The sequence below is a fragment of the Clytia hemisphaerica genome, unplaced genomic scaffold, assembly GCF_902728285.1.
Source record: "Clytia hemisphaerica strain Z4C2 unplaced genomic scaffold, Clytia hemisphaerica genome assembly, whole genome shotgun sequence".
Classification (NCBI taxonomy): domain Eukaryota; kingdom Metazoa; phylum Cnidaria; class Hydrozoa; order Leptothecata; family Clytiidae; genus Clytia; species Clytia hemisphaerica.
In genome coordinates this window covers 212470-233870 of record NW_027103573.1, presented here as the reverse complement: position 1 = coordinate 233870, position 21401 = coordinate 212470, and the positions used below count along the sequence as shown (strand labels likewise).

General features: G+C 35.3%; 2 protein-coding genes across 2 annotated transcripts; one reads left to right on the top strand and one right to left on the bottom strand.

The window, feature by feature from the left end:
- The first annotated feature begins 218 nt into the window (after nt 1-218).
- Nucleotides 219-5874, top strand: LOC136801146 (dehydrogenase/reductase SDR family member 12-like). Its single transcript, XM_067057769.1, has 6 exons — nt 219-435; nt 1023-1130; nt 2772-2888; nt 3382-3528; nt 4471-4635; nt 4980-5874. The coding sequence occupies exons 1-6, from the start codon at nt 282-284 to the stop codon at nt 5246-5248; spliced, it is 960 nt and encodes a 319-aa protein (XP_066913870.1). The 5' UTR covers nt 219-281; the 3' UTR covers nt 5249-5874.
- Nucleotides 5875-9485: 3611 nt separating this feature from the next.
- LOC136801134 (uncharacterized) lies at nt 9486-19850 on the bottom strand. The gene is made up of 12 exons (XM_067057755.1): nt 19439-19850; nt 18090-18245; nt 16072-16782; nt 15189-15359; nt 14348-14533; nt 13640-13756; nt 13150-13252; nt 12486-12771; nt 11893-11950; nt 11014-11138; nt 10428-10508; nt 9486-9824 (listed from the first exon to the last, which is right to left on the bottom strand). Exons 1-12 carry the CDS (start codon nt 19805-19807, stop codon nt 9650-9652), a joined length of 2538 nt encoding a protein of 845 aa, XP_066913856.1. The 5' UTR covers nt 19808-19850; the 3' UTR covers nt 9486-9649.
- Between the last annotated feature and the right edge of the window lie 1551 nt (nt 19851-21401).

Sequence of the window (21401 nt, the reverse complement as noted above, 5' to 3'; positions counted from 1 at the left end):
TGGTCAATCACGCGCATGCCACATTTTCCGCCTGAATTTTTGGTTTAGTATAGGCTCTATCTTTTAAATGTCACATTTTGGGTGAGAACGGTTTTTGGCGAGACAGAATGCCCCCGAAATTAGGTTCGATAAATTTTTGAGATGTGACGATTTATGATTTAGTCCACTTTTTGTGTGTACAGTTTTTACTTTTACCATGATGTTGATTTTTATTTTTTAGTGGCTAATATAGAGTAAGATATCAAACTATAAAAAAGCTCAACCATAAATTACCACCCGCCATGTCAATATACCGCAATGTGATCTGGTTCACCAAAGGCATTCGTGAATATTGTAAATCTGGATATGAACATGCTGCCAAGACTTTCGAATCTTTAGAAGGCGTTCGATTGGAAGGACGATCTTATATGATCACCGGTGCTAATAGTGGAATCGGTATGAATGTTATTCATGATATTCATGACGTATTATTTTCTACCGATGCTGCCTTAATAGGGTGTATTCCACTAGACAGTTATTTAAACCATAAAACTAATGGCAAACTCCTGGTCTTTTTTTGGGTACTTTCGTACAGAATCATACGTCATCAATATCACGCATTGTATCTTTGATGCCAGGTCAGCTCAAAAATTGGACACAATTTTGTCACCCAGGCTACTAGCTATTAAACTCTTCCCTTTCGAACTCACAGACATGGCATTTTCAGGATTATTATCTATTGGCAGGATTAAAATTTGACGGTATCTCGATAATGCTCGATAATCAGGTTCCTTAAACCAGTTTCAAAGCTTCAACTAAGGATTCATCAGGATTCATAAGAGGTTTCTATTCAATTCGTGATATGCACCATTGTAATATCTTCCGACATTACATCACGGACCCGACAGCTGATTGGTTGCAAGTGACGTAAAATCAGTCAATACGTCAATTTCAACCAATCAGCTGTTGGGTCCGTGGAAGATATTTCAGCGGTGCATACCACAAATACACAATGATTAAAAGTTTTTATTTGGTTTATTTAGGTAAAGAGGCAGCAATGAAGATCGCCAGTATGGGAGGAATAGTTCATTTGGTTTGTCGAAATGAACAACGTGGTCAAGAAGCACTGAAAGAAATCAAAACACAGTCTGGTAAATTATATCATGCATGTTTCCTTCTGTCCAATCAATGAAATTTTTTTTAGCCCGGCCACACGATGACGTCATCTGGCAGGTGCCAGGTAACAACATTAGGTGTTAATGTTTAAAATTCAGTTTTACCTACGAAGGACTATCTGTGTCAATTTTTGAACTTTAATAGCTATCTGAAGTATAGTTGCATTATATATGCTAGCAAACAAACCTTATTTGGGAAAAACTCGGGGTTTTAATTTGCAAAGGAAAAACATTCGTCACCTAGAGACAATTTCGTTTCTACTTCTCGGCCGAATTTCTAAAAATGCATCACTTTTTCCCCCGACGAAATTCACAATTTAGTCACTTTAACCTGGCTAAATTGTTCTTAACATTGTTTCCGTTGTTTCCTTAACCTTTAGACACCGCTGTTTTTAAAAACAGCGCGCGCTGCTGCCGCTGTTTTTTTCATGAAAATGGAGGTTTCGCGGAAAATGTCATAAAATCTGAACCGCTAAAGCTTAAGTAAAAAGTAAACCCATTTTGAAAAGCTAAGGATCTATTTTTTCGGATAATGCTAAAAAGACGCCTCATCACCCTTTTAAACCTGACTACACAGCCTCAAATCAAAACAGTAAAAATTCCATGTTTACGTTTTTTTCACTTTTTTTCTTTTTTTTGACAAATTGAATGAAGAAAGTGGGTACAAGGTAAAGATTGGTCCCAGAAAAATTATTTTGTTTTAGTTTATGTTATAAGCCACCATTGTGTGAAATTTCAGGGCTGAAGAAGCTCATTTCATCTCAGAATCTAAGTTTCGGTGAAGCACACTTTTCCACCAAAATCGACACTCTGGCCACAACAGGTAAATTAAGTGGTCCCGTTGCTCTAAAATTGGCCCTGCACTTACCCTAAGCCTGTAAAATTACTACAATAATCATAACAGACTCTCTATCATGTAAATTCAAGCAATAAAACACCAGAATAGTGGAAAAACTGAGGCAAAACAGCCCTGAGCTGTTGGAGCTAGAGATAGGCATGTATGTCAGGAAATACCCCCTAAAACCCCTTCAAACCACATAGAAACAGCCAATAAAGGTTCTCTATCTCATATAATGATATTTATATGCTGAAACCAAGAAAAAACCAGACATAAACATGACTTTTCAGTCCAAAAATCCATCAAACACCCTCTGTCCACCACTAAAACGATGCTTTGTTGACATTTGAAAAATACACCGACATTGAGTTCCGATATCTCAAGATGTATAAAAGCAGGACCCGTAAAATTTTGAATGAATGAACCTTCACCCCTATCCTGTCTAGTAAATTTTACAGAATAGAAAAATTCAAACTGGTCTTTATTTTATTAAACTTTGAAAGGACCCCAGTATCAAAACGTACGTGGTACGTCTCTCGGCCTGTATATATGACGTACGTGGTACGTCTCTCGGCTTCTAAAGGTTAACAAGCCCGAAAATAAATCTCGTAATTTGACGTTTAGAGCAATAACTTCGGTTAATTCAGACGTGAAGAATTTAAAAGGGTAATCACAAAAAACTCTCGCTACAAAATAGTATACCTTCTGTTCACGCTTTTATCTTAGTTTCTCATTACTAGTTATTTATTACTTTATTTTTACCATATTCATTTATCCAGGTAGTGAAGAAGTGCATCTTCATCTACTTGATATGTCTCAATCAAGAGAAGTCCATAAATTCACCAAAGATTTCACTGAATCTGGTCGTCCTTTGAATGTACTCATAAACAACGCAGGTTAGTATCTACACGTTTTTTATAAGAACAAACTATATAAGAACATAACGTTTCGATGGCCCAAAAGTTAAGAACAAGTTAAAAACATTTTAAGGCTTCGTGGACTCTAAAACACCTGATTTGTTAAGAAAGTGGACAAAAAATACTCAAAAATGACGGGATATTGAATATGGTCTACACATTATAAGTTAAGTACAATTTAAGGCTTCGTGGACTCTAAAACACCTGATTTGTTAAGAAAGTGGACAAAAAATACTCAAAAATGACGGGATATTGAATATGGTCTACACATTATAAGTTAAGTACAATTTAAGGCTTTGTGGACTTTAGAACACCGAATTTCATAGGCAAACTGACAAAAATATTCAAAAAATGGCGAAAATAAGAACATGCTAAAAAGCTTAAGGCTTAAAACTCAAAAAGTTAAGAACATCCAAGGCTTCAAAATTTTTAGATCTTCTTATAAAAGAAATTTCTATATTTATTTTACCAGGTTGTATGGTTAATACAAGAGAATTGAACGAAGAAGGAGTCGAGAAGAATTTTGCTACCAATACACTTGGCACCTACCTCCTAACTACAGGCTTGATTAACCATCTACAGAACTCAGAATCTCCTCAAGTTATCACAGTCTCGTCAGGTTGGTAAAGTTTATCTGACTTGTAAGATTTCTTGAAATAGTGAGAGCCACTATGTTCTAAGAACATCCTCCGTGTGAACAGACTTGTTAAAAGCAAACTAAATTTGTTAAATGATCAATTAGGTCCATAAAATCACAAAAACGAGTGGTAAGAAAAATCTTGACCATTTTGCTGGTCCCCATGTGACGTCATCATTTTTGCTGTGGCTTGAAAATGAAAGTGAAAATTAGAAGCTCATATATGGTTCAAATGAAAGATCAGTTTCCTTTTGACAAGTCTGTGCATGCGAAGAATATTGTAGCTCTCACTAAAATATTTCCCGGGGGAGGGGGTACTTGTCCTGAGGGTACTAGTGTTATGGAATGACGGGTATGTGCGGACGGGACTTCCGAAAAACGACTCTTAGTTTTTGTAAAAGAAATTGATAGAAATAATTGTCGAAATATTTCCTAACCTAAGAAGAGACTTTTCATGGCTTTTGTAGAATTCCTTGAGCTAAAGCTAAAAGAACAAGTTAAGAACATTTTTAGGCTTTACACTCAATAGCATACCGCAGTGAATTTTAAAAAAGGCATTGATTTTTCTGTTTTACCGAAATTCAATCCCATCACCCTTTGCGTTGATTACGCTTGCACGCAAATTACACTCAATTACAAAGGAAAAGTTATAACTTTTACGACGAATTAATATGAAAAGGATTGTGCGATTAAATTTCGGTCAAATGAGAAAAGTAATGATCATGACGTTTGCTTAACGAAGCGCTATTTCAAAGGAAATTGCACAAACATTCTCACAAAATTATATAAATAAGAACGTTTTAAGAACATTTTTAGGCTTAAAACTCAAAAGATTTTGGATGTTCTTATAAAAACCTGTATTATAACGTAGAAAACGATTGAAGTTTCTCGTTTTAAAGATTCTTCATGTCTACCTTCATGCAGGTGGTATGTTAGTAAACAAACTGGATTCTAGTGATTTCAACTTCGAACAAATGAACCCTTTCGATGGCACAATGGCTTATTCTCAAAACAAACGGCAACAAATTGAAATGACTGATCATTGGTCTGTACAATATCCAAACATACAATTCACAACCATGCATCCTGGTACGAGATACCTATTTTTAATATTAATTTTGTTTGTAGGATTGTACCTTAAAGGAAGAGAGACCCCTGTCTCACAGCCCCGGTGGAACTTTTTCCTCAGTAAATTTCTATTGAAATTCCAATGGGGATAAAAATTCAATTGCTCTAAGGTTAAAAAATGAAATGGGGATGGTTTTGGAGTGCAATTTTTAAACGTTGAATTTCGAATGGGAATGAAGTCAAAGTAAATTTCCCAGTGGGCTGAAATTCCAGGTTATTTTTCCACTTGCCAAATTTTGTAGTGGGGCTGGGTAGTTTTATGTAAAAGAAGACAAAAGAAGGCAAATTGCAATTCAATATTTTAGGTTGGGCCGACACTCCTGCTGTTCGCAATTCCATGCCAGACTTTTACGAAAAAATGAAAAATAGACTTCGGACAACGGAACAAGGTGCGGACACAATTGTTTGGCTTGCCACTTCATCAACCGCCCGTAAAGCGCCCTCTGGTGGATTTTATCAAGACAGAGCACCAGTTTCTAAACATTTACCGTTAGCTTGGACTAAATCATCAGAAAAAGAGAGGAAGGTTTTTACGGAAAAATTAGAGACATTGGCTTCAAAATTTAGGTCATAGTTAAAAAGACTGATCGTGATATTATCAAAGTCAGATAAAATGTAGCCTAGGGTCCACTCTTGAAGCTTTCTATAGACTTTATGACACTTGAGTTGCCTGATACATGGTAATTCTCCAATACACGGGTTGCAAAATTATATCAATGCAGTCAAAATATGTGATTACTCAAAAATATTCGCGTGATTTTATTCGCATGCTTTTACCACTTAAAGCTGATAGCTTTATAAGTGTCAATAAATTCGAACCAATCAGAAATACATGTCATGTAAAAAGCACATAAAAAAGAACAAAGCGTGATTTGTCTTCAGACTTTAATTTAGCAACCAATGTATTTAGAGTTTTGCTTAGGCGGACTGTAAGACAGTTTTTTGTCTCCTAAAATATTTCAAATTGCTCGGTTATTGGCTTGTGTTTATTCAGGATAATATTTAATATAATCAATATAACAGAAGCTTAGGATGAAGATAAAATAGTAGCCTCCAAAGTATATGAAATATTTTACGATGACAAACTATATATTATAGATATTAAATTTCATTGATTAATGGCATTGAATTTTGACTTTTAGAATAATTGTAATATTTGACTTGGTGACACCGCAAAATATAATCAATTTTCTGTTCTTGACACCAAAACAAACTTCTATAATTTGGCCATTTTTTAAGATTGATTGATAGATGATACCCAGCTTCAACGTTCATCTAACGGTAATTGGACGTTGTGAACGTTAGATTAACGTCGAAACAACTTTGTTTGCCAGCTGGGTAAGATTCATTTCTACATCCATTAAGGGGAAACCTAAGCGGATTCTCTAGCCAGGGAGCCTGGTGACAAAATCTCGTTTTCTGAAACTTCATGATGAAAATAGCCAACTGCAACTAGGTCTCTCACTCTCTCGCTAACAGTGTAGCAGAATAGAGAGTCAGAGTCACATTTTTAGCTAAGGATTCTCTGAAAAGGCTTCTTCTAAGCACAAAAAAAGTGTGTGGGCACCTTTATCCTTCGATGATCATCCAAAGGGTGCCTAGATAAAATGGGTGCCATAATTGCTTGGAATTCCAAGAGGTTACAGTATTAGGCCTCAAACGATTGGACCTTCTTAACAACAGCGGTTACACGGTTCTTTCTGGAAAAGCCAAACTTATATTCGCCTATATTTTTAACATTTTTAACAATACCGGATTCATTCACCAGAAATTACCGCGTGGGGTGGCCCGGTATTTCACACCTTCGTACTTACTTTTTTGAGTTTTGTTTAAGATCTTGTCTAGTATCTTATGTCTTTACCTTAAAGTTTTTGTCCATTGTCTCGCATCGATTTTTGTTGAATTACCCTCGTCAAAAGAAACTTTTAAACAAAAGAACTGAACTGGTTTCTAAATGCCGTCATCAAAATAAAGTTTTAATATTAAATTATTAAGGGTGGTTTCACACTGTTGCTTGAAACTTTTGGTAACAAAGGAGTGCACGATCCTATCTTTTGTTATCTATTATATGAAATTGGCACGATCTCTTGAACGTTTCAAGAAAAACTTCAAGCAAAAACGATTAAGCTAATGAGTAATTCATTTCGCTTTGTAAACTCAAGTTTATTTGCGAGAACCGCTTTTCTGTTTTCCCTTCACCAAACAAAGTTTACTGTGATTAATATTCCGGTTTCACAAAAATATTTTGTTCTTTTCAACTCATCTCACGTTTTGTTGATGAAATCTGAACAGTCATTTAATTGCTCTCATACTTTTCAACATTTGAAGCGGATCGAAACCTCCCTCAAGAAACAAAGGCAATTATTACTTTCGCTTGAACACTTAACGTGCATTCCAGCAAGTAAAAGTGCTTTTCTTTTCTAGACTTTTTTTGTTTTATTGACAAAACATTTTTATGATTATACACGCCTATTAGCTTGAAATTTTCAGTGTGAAACCACCCAGAGTCTAAAGATTGATCGTCACGTGTATTAAACGCCTATAGAGAATTATCATTTGTATTTATGACCCTAGGGATTCATTCCAATTATACATTTTTTTTACGATCTATCCAAATGTTCAACATAAAATCATACAGTAGCATTTTTTTTTCATTTTTCAATTGATAGCTGACGATTCGACAAAGATGAATGATGATAATTCATTTTTTGTGCACTGTAAATTTATCATTTTGAGAAATTATTAAATTAAGATTAAAATCTTGTCTTTTAAATGGTCAAATAAATATTTTAATCTTGTAGAAAACCTTGTTAGTTTTATCATTTAAAAGTCTTTAAACTGCAATGGTAACCGTTTGAATAATGCATCGAAACTTGTCTGAACTTTTTATTATAATCTTTATTTATTACATCTTTCAAAACTATAGAAAAAGACAATCGGTTTGGATTAAGAAAATGCAAGAAAATTGAATAAAGTCACTTCTCAGTAGGTAGTCGATCATATAAAGTTTGATGGTTTAGAAATAAATCCAAAAAATGGAGTTTAGCAAAGAAAAAGGGAAAATTATTATTGGAATAATGTGTTCCTTGCTTTACACATTTTTGGTACAAATTGGTGATATGCTACATAAATACACATTTAATCATAGCAAAGTCGATGTTTTTGAAGGATTGTTGTTCCGCTATGTTATTAACTTTGTTATTATAAGTTCGAATATGTTCGCCGCTCGAATAACACTTTTCGATTCGTTCGAGAATGTTCGAAATTTAATAGTTGTTGGTTTGCTTCGATTTTCTGGAATCGTAACTTTGGCATTATCAATCAAAAATACAAATCTAGGAACCGTATCCGTTGTAGAATCAGCCTTACCAGCTTTGTGTATCATATTCGCTTGGTTGATGCTTAAAGAAAAAACACAAAAATCGGATTTGATTTTCGGATTAATTTCTTATATCGGGGTAACAATGGTTATCTGGAATCGAATTGATGCTCCGAAAAGAGACCAATGTAGTTTTATTTTGGGAATAGTGTATGGTTTTGTATCAGATCTGGTCAACTGCTTCTACTACGTTTTGACGAGAAAAGTAGCGATAAGTACGAATATACAAAGATCCATATTCTACTCTAACATAGTCGGTATCGTTATCTTACCATTTTCACCGTGGATATTCCAAACACCATTCGTCTTAACACAAGTCCCGATCAAGTTTTGTTATTTCCTGTTAGCTTCGGGAATCGCGTATTCCTTAGCATTTGTATGTGAAATTGTTAGCTTGAAATACTTAAATGTTGGATTAATTATGTTACTACGAAATGCAGAATTTATATGGGCTTATGCTTATGATATGATATTTGATCATATCTTCCCGACTACGATCGTTGGTATTGGCTTGGCGATCATAATCATTGCAACGACATTGATTGCATTGAATACTATCCCTGGGAATCATTATTTGAACAACTTTTTGACATTTTCTTGTTTCAAAGGTGTAAGCTGCTTCCAACCACCAGAACAGCATCAAAAGTTGATCAACAAACACAAAAATCAACAATAAAGACCTTCACGAAGAGACTGATGATAATATATTTGTTACACCCCTGCCTCACAGCCCCGGTGGAAGTTTTTTCTTCAATGGGGATAAAAATCTTTATTGAAATCTCAATTGGGATAGAAATTTTATTGTTCCAAAGTTAAAAAATCCAGTGGGAATGGTTTTGGAGTGCTATTTTTAAACATTTTAGAGTGGGGATGAAATCAAAGTCAATTTCCCAGTGGGGCTGAAATTCCAGGGTAATTTCCCACCGGGGACCAAATTTTCCAGTGGGGCTGGGGTCCCAGTGGAGCTGTGACACATGGTGTTTTGTTACAGTGGAGTCTCCATAACTCGAACACACACGGAAACACAAACTATAAAACTTCTAGTTGTAGAGGTTCAAGTTAATAAGAGAATCAACTTTTCACAATTTTCCACGATTCAGTTAAACTTCATTATTGATGTAAGCGAAAACTGCTTTGGCTGCGCAACTTATGTAGGAAATAGCTTCTTGGGCTATTCCCTTTTTCTCATCAGATTTGTGACCATAAGTCCTTATAAAAACACTGGTCTGGAAGCTCATTTCTTTAACTTTTAGTTAGCTTTTTCCTTTGGTATTATCAAAAGATGAAAATCGATTTGCTCAGTTTTTGATCACGTTGCCCAGTACTCCTCGTGGGATTGGTTTAAGATTTAATCACATGATCACAAAGTGAGTAAAACAAACTAATTTCTCAACGCAAGTTCAAGAAAGAAACAATGAAAATAAACAAAAGGTTTCCAAACCGGGTTTTTTTTATAGGGACTGTGTTGTGACTGACAAGATTATATTTTTATACAGCAGTAGTGGGGTTATTATTTTTTACAATTAAATCCATATAATTATGTACAAGTTTAGAATAGTTTTTCACTTAGAGACAATGCTTTATTAGTAAAAATTATTAAAATTTCAATGATTCAACCCACGCCCGCACTTCTTTCCTTAGCTGTGACCAATCTTTAAGTCCGGACTTTGCCACATTATGATACGGTATAGTTGGATCACGGACAAACGGTTCGTTATTGACAACTGGGTATGGATAATGAGTTGAATTATAGTTTAGGTTCCATTCAATGCTAAAAAATAATAAAATATTGGAATAAGCTGTTTCTGTTTTACACCACGCAAAAATTCTCCACCATGGGTGGTTGGTTTCTTTTGTGTTTTATCCAGTTATTTTGGTTATAAAGACTTTAAGAAAGAGAAAGGATTAAAAATACTGATAATTATTTTGCCTTTAAGAACGCTATAAAACTAAATGTTATGATTTAGAGCTAAATTACACCCCTTCTCACAGACCCCCTTCCCATTGGAAAATTGGCCAAAATATCGTTCCCGATGGAAAACTTTACTCTTGTTTTTGTCCCCCTGAAATTAATCAGATAATCCTCACTGCCAAATATCTGCTATTTTTCCCATTCCCACTGAATTTTCCGACTTGGAAACGATGAAATTTAAATCCTCAGCCATACAAAATGCGGGAATATCAATCCTCATCGAGTTTCACTCTATTATTTTCATCCCCACTGGCCGAAAAAACCCTACCGGGTCTGTGAGAAGGGGGTGTTAAATTAGAGATATTAAAACACAAATTATAGCAATTTTTCCGAAAGAGATTTCTAGAAAATAATATAGGGATTTTTCACTCGGCTTATTCACCTTCACCACCTAAAACTTACAGAATGTTTTGATTGGTGACACAGTCTTCAAAATATCTCAACACTTCCAAATCGAATGATGGTGTCTTTGCTATCGCTTTCCTGAAATGAATACAATTATATTTGGTTACAGGGATGTTATTAGTCTAAGCTAAGTATACAGTCTGCTTCTATAACTATTTAAGCACGCTTCTACAAATTACGGAGACTGGTCTATATTGATCTTACATGTGATTGTCAATCGAGGGGGCAAGAATACTTATTCGAGTTAAGATGATATTGAAAAAATCGGCCCTAGTTTAATGCTATAGTACATCCAGCAACGATTTACAAGGTTCATTCAAATAATTTGATGTACTTGATGTCTCTAATGAGAACCTAATCTCCGAGCAGATCCTGATACTCTTCGCATTACACGTATTCACTCTAAAGGCCGTGATGCGCAGAATGGATGATCTACAATGAGAACACTGAGAAACGTGACAGCCCAGCTGACACACAACGTTGTTTCAACGTTTATCTAACGTTCACAACCTCCATATAACGTTAAATCAACGTTGAAACAATGTTGTGTGCCAGCTGAGGTAACAGGTGAAAAAAGCCTTACTGTTCGACAATTTGGAAAGCGTGGATAACCAACAATGTGAGAAGATAAGAACCAGGTCGACATTCGGATGTTCTCCATAACACGCCGTCACTCCATGATTTAACCACACAGATCAATTCTTTACACTGAAGGGCACGAAAAAATACATATAGTACAGTTGAATCTCGCTAATTCGAACTGGAAGGGGGAATCTTGTATGAATAACAGAGAGATTCGAATTATAGAAAGTATTTAAGAGGGTTTCTCCTTAACGGGGACTGGAAGCAAGTTCGAATTGTAGAAAGATTCGAATAAGCAATAATTACTGTGTATTTTATTGATAAATATTACTCAATGGATATTTTGTAAATATAACCGCCCTTGCGGTCACGTGATCTTTAGTTGGAATATAGATAAAGAAAAGAAAAATGTCGATAGAAAAAATGAGTGATCGTAGAGTGGTCTAATAGGTTTCAGCACCACAAGTGACTTATGAGCATGTATATTCAATCTTGGAGTTTCGTGCCGTTTCAGGCAGGCTTCAGTCGTGATTTTAGTGAAGACTGCCTGAAACGGCACGAAACTCCGAGTATCGGAAAAATTTGTCTCTATTCTTGATATACCGCTCTACCGATGGTATAGAGCACTTTCTATTGTCAGATTTGCAAATATATTCAATCTTGTATGCTGAACCACTTGCAGCACCTTTTAATTTTTACTGACACGTTGGGCCCTTCAATAATTATAAAAAAGCGAACTAAAAGGGACTGAGTTCGAGTTTTCATATGTATTACCTTTTTTCGTGGTTTCGCATCTGGATGCTCCCTAAATCTGATTCGAGATAAAATGATGTACATGCTTATGAAAATTTTTACCATATGGTTTTTTACTTTCACTCACCCGAAAAGGTTGCAAGGCGACGAATTTGACTTGAAGGTAGCTCATCATAACAATATATCTGAAAAAAAATAAAAATATATTTGCAGAGTTTACAGCCGAGTGTTTAAGAAAATTGCCGTGGTAGAGCTTTAAATAAAAAATGCGATCCATAACGCAAGAAAAACTTTAGAGTCAGAAGGATATACTACTCTCATATAAAAAAGGCTGTACTATATTTTGTCAAGTAAGCGCCTCGCCGTTCCTTAAAATTTCAAGTGGTGCAGCGCTTTTTTTAATTTTGAAAAAGCGTTTTCTGATTAAAATACCTTTGTTTCTAACCAAGGAGTAAAAGTTTGAACAGTCTCGTTTTTTTCAGTGGTATAGGCTCTCTATTATAATGACTTTAACTTTCTTGTTACCCGCACGATAAGAAAAACCACTATCTAAAAGTCGGTTCGCGGTTTCCGTGGTTATTAAATTTATCTATATCAGCGCTATTTTCAAATATCAAAAAATTTTAGGTGCGGCCCTTTTAAGAGGGTACTCAACGGAGGATGGTGCTCAATAAACGAAAAATAATATCAGATAGTAGCACAAATAGAGGTTTAACTTACTGATAAAGCCCTGTGTTCTTAACTCTTCCAGCTTTCTTGTAAATACTAGTCGCATTCCGGAATCCACGGAAACCCTGGGAAATCAACAAGCTAACATTGACGTCACCACATCGGAAGATGACGCAATTATCAGAAGCGTGATAGACGTTTGATATGAAGGGTAGCCTGTAATCTTTGTCCCATCGATTTAGCCTGAGATCTGATGGACTTTTTGAAGCATGTTGTTTAATGGCTTCAATGATTAGTTGCATAAATAGTGGTAACGAGCCTTGGTATTTCCTATATTCTAGAAAATATATTTTAAGGTTTTTTCATTACAGGATGACCTTTGTACCTAATTAACACAGTGATTTTGGTGGGTTCTATTAAATAGCCTTCTTTACAATTTTCGTGGAAATAATCACGTACTCTAGCTCTTAGGAAATTGCAGAAAATACTCACAAAACGGTTAGGCTACAAAGAGAAATCAAAAATAACAACAGGGGGGGGATCCGAAAAATTTTCGAAAATTGATAACCAGTTACAGACGTTTATTTGGTACCTTAGAGTAATTGAAATTTTACCCGACTTTTCCATATTCGTTGATATTTTCACTCAACTTCTTATCAATTACCCCGATCAAAATGTTTTTGAATTAAATGAATTATTCTTTTCTCCTTCGTACCTTCTAAGTACAATACAAAATCCAAACATATATTCGTGGCTACCAGAGTGCCTTGCGCCAAAGGACCAGAATGCAACACTTTTTCAACTCCAACTGGTAGTCCCTGAAAAAAACAAAATACAAAAACTACATTTTCGTCATAATATAATAAGGAAAACTTAGTGCTGATGTTAAAACTTTTCGCCAGATAAAATTAAAGTCGGGGAAAAACTCGTCACTTTTGTGATAATATTTTTCGTTCTAAATCATTTAAATATAGAACGCCAAAACACTACTTCATCATAGCTGACCAGAAAAGTTTTTCTTCAAAAAAAAGTTGCCTGAAAATTTCGTCGCAATGGCAAATTCTGCAAACTCGAACCCAGTCCTATAGTTTGCTCTTGTATCTCGTTTTGGGATCTGGGTACAAGATTGTTTGTACAGTGTTACCTAGGCGTTGGATGAGTGATGCAAGATTTTGTGTTTGACGGATAGATTTTTTTAAACTTACGTATAAAATGTCTTCTAGTTTCTTAGCCATAAGTGCAAGATGTTTGATTTCTTCATCGGAAGGTCGTGAGAATTGGATGAGTGATGCAAGACTCTGTGTTTGACGGATAGATTTCGCCTAAAATATGAATCGTTATCATGAAAAAATTTGAAAGATTCTGTGATCATCAATCTTTTAAACTTTCTAACAGGAAAAAATTTGAATCTTGAAGATTTTTTTTTTTAATGATAAAGCTGTCAAGTGTAGAATATCAGTAACTTTGACATTCCAAAACAAAACGCTACAACACTTGATCTTTTTACCAGTCCTTTTGACATGGGCTCTTAATGGCTTTATTTTGTCTACATCGGAATAAAAACCAGTGTTTAGCTTCCAGCGTTCAAGGGCTAAAGTATAAGGGCGAGTGCTTATCGTTTCCAAATTCGAGGACTTTTATGGAACACTTGATTTTTTTATCTACCATAGACCTTTCTCTAAGTGTTTGTTTTGACTTGGGCCCGTTATTACGTTATTGCGTTATTATTTATCTAATTTGGAGTAAGGATCAGCGTTTAGGTTCAAGTGTTCAAGGGCAAACGTTTAAGGGACAGTGGTAGGGCTAGCATTCGGGGGACAGTGTTTGGGGCCAGTGTTTAGGGGTCAGCGCTCGGGTCAGTGTTCAGGGACCAGTGTTTAGGGCCAGTGTCTTGGGGCATGCAAGGTACTTACTTTAACAGGGTGTCGCTCAAGTTTTTGAATATAGTCGTATGATGAATTTAAATGTTCACTTAGTGATTTGATCATTAAGTCTTTCTCTAAATCATCTTCTGTATCAGTCGGATCGAATCGATTTTGTTGTTGTTGGTCCTCTATTACCAAAGGCTCTGGTGGTGGCTCTATGTATTTCTCGATGACCTAAAATTGAATTTAACGATTCTCGATTTAATGAGTTTCCAATGAATTTGAAATGTTTCTTAATAACTAGAGGGGCAGGGAAGACCAGGGTAAACCAGGGTTAAACCGATCCAACATTTCATTTCAACATTTAAAAATGACATGTTTGATGAAATGTATGACCGGTTTGCCATAGCCTAAACTCAACATTTGCTCAATAAACAGTACAATTCGCACTTTTGGACGTCTATCAAAAGTTCGTATTAGTTTGAATTATAGAATATTTAAGTCGATAAGTTCCAGTAAGAATCCATTTAATGAGTAATTTAAATCCTCTGTTCATGATATCAACATTGCACTTAAGAACCAACAGCTGATTGGTTGCAAGTGACATATTGACTGATTTTACGTCATTTACAACCAATCAGCTATCGGGTCCGTGATGTAATGTTAGAAGACATTGTAATGGTGCATATCATAGGCCATTTCACAGTCACAAAGCGTAATGGGCAATCAGGACCATTACGCCCTAATAGCGACTTACTATTTGTCCAATGTTTTGAAAAATTTTAAAGACTTTTGCGCCTAACCAATGGGAAACCGTTATCGGGGCGCAATCAGTCCTGATTACCCATGATCCATTTCGACTGTGAAATGGCCTATGAATCATGAATACCTGACAGGGAGGTGGAGTTAATGATCTTCGAAGTTCTTCATAGAAATTGAATGTTTCATCAAGTGAGACAACCCTTCGACTATCTTCCGATACTATATTACAACAATAAACCGATATACGGACAGATATGTTTCCTTCTTCATCAACAAATCGTGAATCCTCTTCAAATAACTGATAACGAAATGATATAAAGATAGAATGAGTTATAGTCAACAGAACAGCCCTAAATTACACTTTTTTTAAAGAACCAGTAGAATTTTGCTGAGACTTTGGTTGGTTGTTCTTATTTTTTGGCACTTTGAGCCTCAAATTATTATTATCCTATTCTTATTTATAGTGTGTAATTGTGGTATTTTAGGCGGTTTACCAAATTTTTACTATTTTGACCCTTTAACTGCATGAAATTGAGTAATTTCGCGCTTATTTTTCTTAAATTGTTCTTAATTTTTGGCAATTTCGAGCCTCGTTGTTCTTATAAAATTGTTCTTATAAATAATGTAGTAGCTCTCCCAGACTTTTTAGCGAGTTTATGTATCTACGCTTTTGAGGTTGGTGGAGTGACTGAGACGATTTGAAACAATCTGCAGTACTAACCCACTAAATCAAAGACGGTAAAAGTGCTCTGATTTACCGTAGTCCTCAGTTGGTCAGGATTCAGCAAATCAAAATTTAACCGTCTCTATAGTAGAAAGACACCAGTTTTTCTGCCTCGCATTTTTTGCTTATTAATCGCCAATGTTACAGAAAATGAATATAGTTTTGTGCGAAACCGCTGAATTTTCTCATGAAGCTGGTACTGTATGGTAAAAATCCCATGTGCTATCAACAGTATTAAGAAAGGACAATACACTAGACTGGACAAAAGATTATAAGCAAAACTTACCTTCTCAAACGGTATTGGGAATTCGTAATCAATTTCTTCTCCACATCGATCAACGATATAATCCTGCACCATTCTTTTACTATTACATTCAACACCAATGCTTTCCTCGACGTCTCGAGGACACAGGATCTCCACAAACCAACATACTTGTATTTTTCTACCCCGCTTAATTGGCTTATTCTTAGAACCTTTTTTTGCATTATAGTTCACCAATACCAATCGGCATTTTGTGACGCTAGCATTATCCGGATCTTTCAATAACCGGAACTCTAAAAACATTCCACGTTCATGCGGAAACAGCCTCAAGAAATGAATTTTCAAAAATGTTTCTTCATTAATAAATTGTTGGTTAAGAGCGAAGTAAAAATAAGGTACCACGTGTTCAAATATTAAAGACAAATTAAGGGATTCCATTTCTCGAAGCTCTTCGGTGGTCATGAATTTACACGTTCCATACCAGTTTGATTCCTCTGCACAAAAATGTTTATCAAGGGATACTTCTTTTCGACCTGGTACTATGATACGGAATCTTACATTATGACGCTGGCTTTCAACTCCTTTATCGTCTATCCGTTGTAAATATAATGATGAGTACTGAATCTGATCTTCTCTTTCTTGGTCCAATAAGCGGTCTATTTCTTCATCTCCCTCAGGGTAGAAAGTAAACGCCCAATGTGCGTTGTGGAAGTCGTATCCACCGATTAGGTTAATCTATGAAAATTGGAATAAGTTTCAGAACTACAAAAGTTCTGACAACTCCAGGTTAATAAGGACTTAAACTTTCTTGAAATTTAAACGGGTGACAATTTAAAGTGATGAATGGTTGGACCAACGATGTAAAAATAATAGATAACCAACTTGCCTTGATTCTCAAAAAACATCCGTGTTATGGTTGTAAAAATATTAATGACATTTTGCATCGTAAAAAGTGCAATTAAATAAAAACTTGCTTCATTTGCAACCTTCTATTGGACAGAATCGATCACGTGATGTATATTTTTCCAAAATTTGGGTTAGAAAAAGTGTATTTTCCTATAGGCAGCCTCACAGAAGCAATTTTTTAATTAGATATTATTGTTCTATAAATATTCATCTGTTTATTTTGTATCAGGCAACCTTCATGCACTTTTCATTCGTGAGATATCGCACTTCAAATCACACATATATTTTTCAGATAACATCATTTTATGAGCGTTTATTTATCCAGATGAAGATTAAGTGGTACCAGGCCGATCCGTAGTCAATTTGTCTAAAGATTGGTACCTTTATCTTTTGAAAAAAATTCCAAAATTTGCAGTAAATAACAATTCAAATTTTCTATCAATTCAGTGGATGTCAAAAAGTGTGTCAAAATCTAGCTAAAAGCATAACACGCACTGCACACAGAGCTTTTTAAAGGAGTGCTCATTTCAATAGGAAAACAATGGTTGTTCCCTTGGGAGAAGTGCCTTCTAGAGGTAGTTGGTTATCTATTATTTTTACATCGTTGGTTGGACCTCCAAACAAGGAGTGGGGATATTTTTCCAGGGAAATTCCATGGAACCTTCAATAATCTGATTAAGTTTCACTATCCAGGGCTAGCTATGACAGCTTTTCCGGGATGTTTTCCATTAGGTTTCCTTATCCAGGGCTAGCTATGACAGCTTTTCCGGGATGTTTCCGTTACTTTAGCTTGGCTCAACCTTCACACTGTAGTAGAAGACAGCTCCCAAAGGTATTGGAATGGCGAGTATGTGACTTAAGTTTATTTAATCAACGAGCCATAGTTGTGGTTCTTTTTCATTGAAAAGTGGTAAGTGGAATATTAGATTTACCAAATATATAAAACCGGTGACCTGGAAGGAAGGTTAGGAAAAATGATAAAGTGTTTGTGCGGCGGTTAAGGGTATGTTTTTCAAGATATCAGTGATGCACTGTAAGGCTTTGATAAATATACTGTAAGGGTGGAAGTTTCACCAAATTCAAATTTTGCTCTAAAAGAATTGAAAATTATAAATATACCGTACAGGACAACTTACCTGATCATCAAATGGCAATTCGAATTGTGAATGGAACAGAGTTTTGACTAGCCTAAGTTCTATGTGTAGATACAGTGAGTCATCAACAACATATCCCACGTTATCGAGCAAATCTTTCTCCATAACCATACTTCCATAACCGATCCCTTGTTTGACCTGAGATGAGATAATAATTTTTTGATAAGCAAGTTTTTGAGATGGAAAGGTTGACTTTATTAAAATTCCAGTTACAAAGGAACTAGCTTTTGATCCTAGCAGTTAGAACATCAGCTTTTCTGAAGTTTCTTGGTACTTCAAATCTTTAACCCTATTCATACTAGGCTTTTAGGGGCGGTTCAAAACTAGGGGTGGCTGTTCCTGTACCACCCAACTTTTGATCTAGTGGGTCTTTTAAAGAAAACCGCTAGTTCAAACTTTAAAGGCTTATATCTCCGGATCTAGAAGGAGTTAGAAGCTCGTTTATAGTTCGTTGGATAGCTTAGAGTCTCCTCTTTCTTTTAGACGCCTTTAGCGCCGCTCGATTTACGAAAGGCGGCTTCGGTGGTGGTAAAGGGGGGGCAGGTAAGGGGAATTAAAGCAGTCAGACCCACTGCATAGACCTACTTGAATGATAAAAAGGTTTTACCCAGTGGTAAAACTTCAAATCAATTCGCTGGAAGACAGAATCAAGTAAAGCAGGGCCAAATTTGGATCACTCTTTGACCAAAAATGGTCAAAATCTTAAAAGAGTGGATTTTTGTCAATTGTTTGCATTTTTTTGACTTTTTGGCTTAAAATCTCACTGGAAAGACTCACTTTTGATTTTATTTTTGCTTGACCATAGAGCTGAATCCAATTCCTACGAGTTAGACCAAAAATGACGATTTCTAACTCAAACTGGGAATTACAGGAGGGCTTAAAGGGTTAACATAAAAAATAAATTTGTATTGGAAATGTGTAAATTTTTGTGATTTCTTACTGTCAGAAATGTCACCATACTCAAGGTGTCAATTTTTTTAATTTTGAAGCACTTTCAGGATGTCTGACACACCTTTGTTCCGAGGGAATTACTAGCACTGGCGGCCGACGGGTTGTGCTGCTGGAGTTCAAAAAATGGAGATTTGGACTGTGTCCGATGTAAAATTTGCTACTGATAACCAAAATAACCAAAATTTGGACAGCTGTAAGAAACCTTTTAAAATATAGTAATTATTTTTAGAGTTTCAAAAAGTGACCACCAGTGACACGTCGCTCGTACTCAATTTTAGCTTGAGTGACCCCCACCCTGGGCATCACTTTATTCTAAAATCTTTAGAAAGAACATTCCAGTTAGCAGAAGATTCTACTCTAGGAAAGCATTCAGAACTTACCTTCTCAAATATATCATTCTCATGTCTCTTTCCTTCCTTGATTGATTTTTGTTGATTGAAAATGTTGACGATGGCAACTATAATATTAACGGTACATGAACAGTTCTCCTCCTCCTCTTCATCGATAGGAAACTGTTTATATCGATCGCCTTCGGGACCATACCATCTCAAAAACATACCAATGAGACCATTCTTTTTTGATAATTGAAGTTTCCATCGGTGTCCGGCGAATAGAAATATTTGGGAGATAACATGATTTTCAAGAGATTGAAAATTCTCCAAACGGAATTGGAATTTTGCATGTTGCGAATCAGTTTTGAGTAAACAGAATCGTAATAATTTGATGATTGGCTGTTTTTTGTTGTCCATCTTGGTTCGAATTTTGGTCAACTATGCTTTTTTTTTATTTATTTCTGAAAATAACCCAAAATTGACCCAATTTTGTAGTTTCATTTAAGTGTAAAATTTTGAGAACGAAAGTTCTCGGTTCAAATATTTATCCGTCTCAGTACCCCGGTGGAACTTTTTCACGAAAGCCACAACTAATCCAATATTTACTGGCTCTCTTAACCCTTACCACGAGGGACACGTATATGTGTCCAAATCAACCAAAGTCTCATATTTGAGGCCATAGGCTCCTGACCGCTTGATTTAAAGGGGCATAAATTAAATGTTTTTAGAAAGAGTATAAAAATAGCTTTCTATTTGGTACCAAAACCGTCTTCTAAATCAAAAGCTACAAGCTTCTATGGCACTCTAAAGTTGTAAGTTTCAAAAGAAAAAATTAGAAAAATTTCAACTTTTTCAAAAAAACAGCGCGCACAAAGGGTTAAAAAACGTGAACCCTCAGAGAGCTATCGGGTTGAAAAGTAATATACTCGAACAAGATCAAAATCAAACTCAAAATATATTATCGAAAATCTCCATCACAAACGTTTTAACACTAAAACTAAGCATAACACACCTAAAGAAATTTGCAAAAAGTAATACCTCTGATACCGTTTACATACTGAATTAAAATCAAAATATTTGATTCAATATTCATTGTTAACCTCTAAATCTAAGATTCATTGCATGAATATGTATTGAGTTTCTGGTAAGAAATAAAGTGTACTATTGATTGCGATACATCTCAGAAAATACATATGAATAACTAATTTAGTTGTAAAATATCGCAGTGATGCTGATAAAATCTTCTAGTTACCCTGAGTATCAGAGGTTTAAGTTTTCAAAGAATATATTAACCTTTGAAGACCAATAATAGAAATTTCATCGCGCATGTGTCAATCTAATCACTGTAGAAAGAATCAAAGATGAAGAGCAAGTATTGCCATATTAATGTTTAGCAAACTGTATCAGTATGCAGTTTACTATTTACAAATTCCCCAGAAACCTCCAAGTGTAATTGAAATGAGTTTCTTTCAAAAGAAATCTTTTACATGATCCCCAAATGTAGAACAGTAATTACTAAGCTTTTAATTATCGAAATGTCACTTTTAATTGAATCGAAATAATAGACAGACTTTATGTTATGATTCTCTATCACTGACTCTTTTTAAAAAGCATTGATGATATTTTTTTGTTGTGTTTTCAACGACGGGAATAAAAATATAAACTTTGAACCTCATCCAAGATCTTGGATGGTCGTCATGGTTACTTTTGTCTTCGTTGATTGCGCAATGAATAGAATCTCGATTCGTCGGCACAGCGTCAATATATGATTTTTAGACTTTTGGCGGGAATGAAAATTTCAAATTTAGCTAGGATAGATGCCCGATAATCAAGTGCAAATATTCACTATTCCATTAGAGCCCAGTTCTTTAAGGCAAAACTTTCACTTGGCTCAGTAATTATCATTGTGATAAAGAAATTTGTTTGAAAGATATCTTCGAAAGCTTTTTCTTCTCTCTGTGAAGAATTATTCAAGAGAGGGACTTATTTATTAGGAATTATTATATCGTAC

Coding starts and splice junctions, on each gene's coding strand:
- LOC136801134 (XM_067057755.1), bottom strand. CDS start 19,807: ATGGACAACAAAAAACAGCCAATCATCAAATTATTACGATTCTGTTTA. Junction 13,253..13,639: donor AACTAGAAGACATTTTATAC/GTAAGTTTAAAA, acceptor TGTTTTTTTCAG/GGACTACCAGTTGGAGTTGA. Junction 11,951..12,485: donor AAGAACACAGGGCTTTATCA/GTAAGTTAAACC, acceptor ATTTTTTTTCAG/ATATATTGTTATGATGAGCT.
- LOC136801146 (XM_067057769.1), top strand. CDS start 282: ATGTCAATATACCGCAATGTGATCTGGTTCACCAAAGGCATTCGTGAA. Junction 436..1,022: donor CGGTGCTAATAGTGGAATCG/GTATGAATGTTA, acceptor TGGTTTATTTAG/GTAAAGAGGCAGCAATGAAG. Junction 4,636..4,979: donor ATTCACAACCATGCATCCTG/GTACGAGATACC, acceptor TCAATATTTTAG/GTTGGGCCGACACTCCTGCT.